At 38.5% G+C, this 6,000-nt stretch overlaps 1 protein-coding gene across 1 annotated transcript; it reads right to left on the bottom strand.

Annotated features, from left to right (window-relative positions):
* Positions 1–471: 471 nt before the first annotated feature.
* On the bottom strand, positions 472–2,989 carry LOC133896046 (uncharacterized). The gene is made up of 5 exons (XM_062336561.1): positions 2,975–2,989; positions 2,209–2,531; positions 1,919–2,027; positions 680–740; positions 472–570 (listed from the first exon to the last, which is right to left on the bottom strand). Exons 1-5 carry the CDS (start codon positions 2,987–2,989, stop codon positions 566–568), a joined length of 513 nt encoding a protein of 170 aa, XP_062192545.1. The 3' UTR covers positions 472–565.
* Positions 2,990–6,000: the final 3,011 nt, after the last annotated feature.

Raw genomic sequence — 6,000 nt, 5'->3', positions numbered from 1 at the left:
GTTTCTGAGTAGGGGCTCTTTGTTCCATTCTGACAAATGTACCTTTGAGTATGATAAAGCACCATGAGGCTATGGACATTTTAGATAGATCACAGGTATGCTATCTTTCTTCTACATATAATAGCAAGAAAGTGATATGATCTAGCTTCAAAAAAGTTACTATACGATACGCCTTTTTCAGACCATTCCCAACCGTTTCTTTCCCTTCCCAACCTAAAATCCCTTCCCAGAGGGATTCCCTTCTCAGACTCGTTCCCTTCAAGTTTCTGCACTCCAACAGCATTCCTTTCCCCATTCCCTTCCCTAACAGATTTACAATATTATATCATTTTCGCATAACTACCACGACGTATACAATACAACTACAATACATGGCACGTATACACTGTACATGTATTTAAAACTTCATATATATCACCTTTTGGCTTTTGAACTAAAAAAAAATACAAATTGCTACAATTACTGGAGAACTACTCAGAAGATTTAAAACTTTATATATATCGCCTTTTGGCTTTTGAACATACACACGGCAGCTAGATGGCTTCTTCGTTGATGCTGCACTAATTCATCCTACAAAATATTTCCCAAAAAATTCGACTATAAAAACAACAGAGATTTCACACGAGGTTGCGCAAAACCTAAACTCTTTCTCAAGAGCTGCTTCTCGAAAGTACTCAACCTGGGATTCCTCTGCACTGGTCAAGCCAAGGCTTCAGCGGCTGAACTTGTACAGTATATGCCTGAAACACAGTACTAACAAATTAGCTAAAATAAAAAAGTATTACTAATTTACGATATGATGTAAACTTATACCGGGGGGGAAACTGGAAAGAAACAAATAAATAGTCCTAATTCTGGGAGACTAAAAAAAATGTAATGAAAGTAAAAGCCGGCTGTAAGCAACAATATGGGCTCAGGGTAGATAATCAAAGCTGAAAGGCGTAGCAATCAGAATTCAGAAGCCAATTAATCTATTATAGTGTGCTCTAAGATGGAAAACTTTTTGTGATTTTGTGGAGCCAGTCGCATTGAGATGCAAAAGACAAGTGAAGGGGACAACTAAGAATCCATCTGGCTCTCATCCTTCACTAGTTTCTCTGCAAGGATATATAACTAATCAAACCTTATGGGCGAATAAGCAAATGTGAACATCTGTATCCATGCTTTGGCAAGTAAGAAAATACTAACCACATCACATATAGCTAATTACATCACATGAGAAATACTAACCACACCACATCACATGAGAAATTGAACAAGTATGTTTTGCCTAAAAAAAATCATGTACAAGTATCTAGGAGCAATCCCAGTTTGCTTTCTATCTGTTGTCGAAGCGTCCACTATCAGTCCATCACACGCAAAGCACATGCAAAAATTTGCATCTGTTGTCAAAAGTATCATACACACAAATCTAGTTACTTCATACAGCAACATGCTTGTCAGATAAGGTTTAACAAATCAAACGATGAAATCATTATTATGAAATAACTGAAATTCTGAACATTCTGAACTTTCTACTGGAGAGTCATCAAAGTAGCAAAAATTATAAATGAACAATGTGCATCTCTGAACTAGTCTGAACATGTGCATTTCTGAAATAGATGAACAATCAAGAAACAACGCCTAAGTAGCAAAATGGATAATACATGATCGATGAATACCTAACACATCAGGGGAAAAAAATACAATCGATTGCTGCACTTATTGAACTAAATCACAGTTTCTGCTCCTTCCTGAGAACACAAGTTCTTATATCTGAACAGAATTAGGTCTACATGAGAAGAAACAAGCAAATCCTTACGTAGATCCAAAAAATGAGCAATAATTGTACAGATGAGCATACAAATTTTGTACTGCACTGTATTTACTCAAAAAAAAAACACACAGAATGACATCAGAGGAAACAAGTAAGGCATACCTCAATCGGCTGTTCTTTGAACTCATATCGTCCTGTCCCAACTTGATCCGTTGTTCTCCCACCTCGATCTGTCCTTCTACAAATCGATCTAGCTTCTCCTCTCCGTTCCCTGAATCGAATCCCACAAAATTATTACCCTATAGTGCTAGCAACAGAAGGAACTCGAGAGGATGGCTTAGCTGATGGGAAACAAAGAGATAGGAGAGGAATCCAGCCGGTGAGGTTCGTGCTCTGGGCAGGAAAGTGAGGAGAGGAGGTGGCGGCTGAAGCTGAGAGGTGGCGTCTGTGACCTGCTCTGCAAATACTCCCGTAGCAGCGCTGCGCGCTGTGCCAGGCTCTCCATCTCCCTCGAGTGCCCAGACGCCGTCGCCGCCTCGCTTCCGCCTCTTCCGTCCAAGCGCGCGAGCGCAACCGCCAGCCCCCGCTCCGCTCGGCGGAACCGCGACGGGATAGGAGAGAGGTTCCCACGGCGCGTCGGCCCGCGACGGGAAGGCGTTGGAGCTGGTGTTTGATTCCCGTCGCCCTCTTTTTCCCATCGCGAAGGGAACAGCACGCGCGACGGGAACCCGTTGGGGATGGTCTCATAATGTACAAATTGGTTTGTATAAAACCACTGAGTTTTATCATAAAAGCTATGGTTTAAAGGGTTGCACCTAGTTTTAAGATGGCTTAAAATTTGCAAATCATTAAGTCACGTATCCTAGACCGTTGGATATGATGACTAAATGTTGCGTCCAAATTTTATAGATACTCGTCTATAATGCTGCTGGAAATAATTACTATTGTGTTATAATTGATAACGTATAAAATATTCCTGTAAAGTGTAAATCATAGTTCATGATGATCAGGGTAACCCTAACCTAATGTACGCTTGCATCAACTAATTTTTTTCCCATTCATTATTATTCTATTTACTCTGAACATAACTTGTGCTACAACAGCAGTTCATCCCTAATAAATTCGGGTCAAGAGATCGACGCCGGCGGCCGGCCACAGGGCGTGCACATCGGTGGTCGGATGCACAGGATTCTCGCGTGAGGACAATCCCGTCCGTACTTTGCCCCAGGCCATACAGATAACGAGAGAGCAGAGAGAGCCGGGAAATAAATAAAATAGAATAAAATAAAATGCAAAATTAATGGAGACCGTCCTGACAACTGCTTTCATTTCCTTTACTCAGAGCTTTCGCTTTCTCTCTCCCAATCTCTCTCTCTCCTCGCCGACTAATCCTGGCGACGCGATATATCGCGAGATCGCGGAAACCGACGCCGAGGGCCGAGGCATTAGTTGTTCCCAGGTCACCACCCTGCCAGAAGGTGTCAGTGCTAACGTGACCTTCTCTCTCTCTCATCTCTTTTTTAGTCGTATTTCTTTTTTCTTGTTCTCGTGTCCAAAATTCAGATTCACTTGCGTACTATACCTTCTGAGTGCTTATCGGAACGTTTACACAACAGCTTCAAATTTTGGTGCTAATTTGTATAAACAAGGTTGAAATTAAAGGTCAAAGATGCAAAGCTTACCTGAATAACATATGGTACAACTGACGTGTCATTGTGATTCAGATGTCTCGTACTCTCGTGACCTCAACAACAACTCAAGCAATAGGCTAAAAAAAACTCTCCCCATTAAAAAATAGTAGGTATATATTTTTAAAAGTCAAATTTTATACACTTTAATTAATATTTAATTAAACTATAGAAATATCTAGTATATTAAAATTATACATATAGACTTATAGTTTAAAATAATTTTATAGTATATATGTTTTGTAGCTATAAATATATATTTTATGAAAAAATCTTAATTAAAATTTAATTTCAAAGATCGAGTAAAACATACACCTGTTATTTTTTAACAAAGTGAGCAGATGTTTGGAAAAGTTGAGGTAGTCAATGCTGCTACAGGCCGGCCAGATAAAAGTATGTCTCACGGCGAAAAGTAAAGTGTGAACGACATCTAGAGGATCTCAAAGGGCCGGGTTTGCCTTTCCTCCGAAAAATGGAGGAACACGGTAGAATTAAGAATTATTGATCTTCCAAATGTGTGTTGGGACCCAACGCTTCACACTTACCATCACGGGGACACAACGCCTTGGTGCTAAAATTGGCGAGTGGTCGCCATCGGAAACCAAGCCAACTTATGTGGCGCTTTCAGGACCATCAAAAATCAGATTGAATCGCAACAAGACAATCAAGACTGATGCACTTCTCGATCCAGGACAGCACAACTGAAATTGACCTTTGTCCTCGCTTTTTCTCATCTTTCCTTTTGATATCTGAATATATATATATATATATATATATATATATATATATATATATATAAGCGAATCTTCCACCCAAATACATCCTCTGGCGGCCCCAAGAAACGCTGAAAATAATTTCCCTTAATACCTATTGTTTGGTGGTTTCACACACACAACTCTTGATAATATTGCATTTCTAAATAACTTGACATTGTAGGTAGAAGGACATATTTGTCAAATCAGCTCTTGGGTTGAACATGAGCTAGTTTGATCCAATAATTTGTGGATGAGAACAAAGTCAGTTTGTTGCTTCCATCTCAGCTAGCGCAATAAATTAACCACTTGCAGAACTTCTTTGAAATTGCTTATCTAGAGTGTGGTTTGAGTAAATTATATTGCGTCTTTTCTCTTAATCTATGGAGACTGTCCTCTCGAGAATGATAATCCAGAGACTTGAATTGTAAATTTAAGGTTAGCGCCAAAAAAAAATTATTAACGTCACTGTCAGAGTAACATCCACTTCTATGCATGGTCCACTTCTATGCATGGTTCATGCATCGGACGTCCCTTTCTAACTCGTCTGCTGAAAATAGCTTCAAGGGACCTCTTAAACCCTTTTGTTTTGCTTTTATTTTGAAGACCACGAGACGAGTCCTCTCAAAATACAAGTTCTTCTCTGCGTTTCGTCATCTGATTTGTCCTTTAATTTATTTTTCAAAGGAACAACTAGTCAGTATATATGTCCGTTTTAATTTGACTTATCGGCGTCGCCAACTGATAACTTGTGTCTTGTCTGCTTATATATTTCAGTTGTAATACAGGTTTAATTCACTTTTCAAGCCCGACGTCGTAAGCATGCTGCCAATGATCGATTGATTTTGTAACAGTTCCGTTGCTTCAAATGAATTAATGCCATTAGTCTCGAGATTAAAAAAAGTCGGTACTTACCTTATATAAACCGTACATAATCGTATGTCATCATTTTGGAAAAGCGAGCCGAGCATTTTGTAACCCTTAACTGTTTTTTTAAAAGCCATCATGACACTTTTATTAATAGGGGAAAGCCACCGGACAGAGGAGAGAATGGAAGGACAATACTATCATTTGGATATTTTTTAATCATTATCTTTGTTATTTTAAATCCTTTAATCGGGCTATCCCTAACGGGAGTTGAAAACAGGGGCAAACGGCTCATTCGTTCCGAAAAAAGAGGAGCAAAATCATAAAATCTAAAAAGTAGAGGTAAAATCACAATTACATTCTAAAACAGAGGTAAAAACACAAATGCCCTTATTAATATCAAATAAGCACTACATTATTCACCAATTATGATAAAATAAACGTTGGAGGTTCCTCAATCCAAACACAAGATTGAGAACCCTCTACTCGACAGGCTAAGTTATGAGTAATAAAATTACTTTTCCTATGATAATATTCAACTATTACATGATCAAAACCACGAGTTAGAAATAAATATTCCACATAAATGACTGCCGCTTTGCTCCACCAAATTCGCACCACCTAACAAAATCTCCACCACTCATATAGTTCGAATTGATAATTAACTTGTTACACCTCACCACCTGTGAGAAGAAGTCCATCTCGTAACCCTTAACTACGTCTAATCATGTCACTTTCAGTACCTATATCTGTATTGATCGAATGAAATTAAAAAGACAATTTTGTCGTAAATTGAAAGACAATTTCGTCATACTATGTCATAATAATAATTAAAAATTAGTGGTAAATGTTACTCCTCGTAGACCATGACATCTCGAAATATAGAAAGCAGTAAATCTATTTTCCTAAGGAATTATTGTTTTTCCTGAGGAATTAT

The sequence above is a fragment of the Phragmites australis genome, chromosome 16, assembly GCF_958298935.1.
Source record: "Phragmites australis chromosome 16, lpPhrAust1.1, whole genome shotgun sequence".
Classification (NCBI taxonomy): domain Eukaryota; kingdom Viridiplantae; phylum Streptophyta; class Magnoliopsida; order Poales; family Poaceae; genus Phragmites; species Phragmites australis.
The sequence above is the reverse complement of the archived record's forward strand: the minus strand, read 5'-3'. Positions and strand labels throughout refer to the sequence as shown.

What these genes read in the sequence shown, in the direction of transcription:
- LOC133896046 (XM_062336561.1), bottom strand. An exon ending in CGGGAGTATTTGCAGAGCAG is followed by an intron (nt 2,028 to 2,208) that starts GTCACAGACGCC and finishes GATTCGATTCAG; the next exon opens with GGAACGGAGAGGAGAAGCTA. An exon ending in TCAAAGAACAGCCGATTGAG is followed by an intron (nt 741 to 1,918) that starts GTATGCCTTACT and finishes ACTGTGTTTCAG; the next exon opens with GCATATACTGTACAAGTTCA.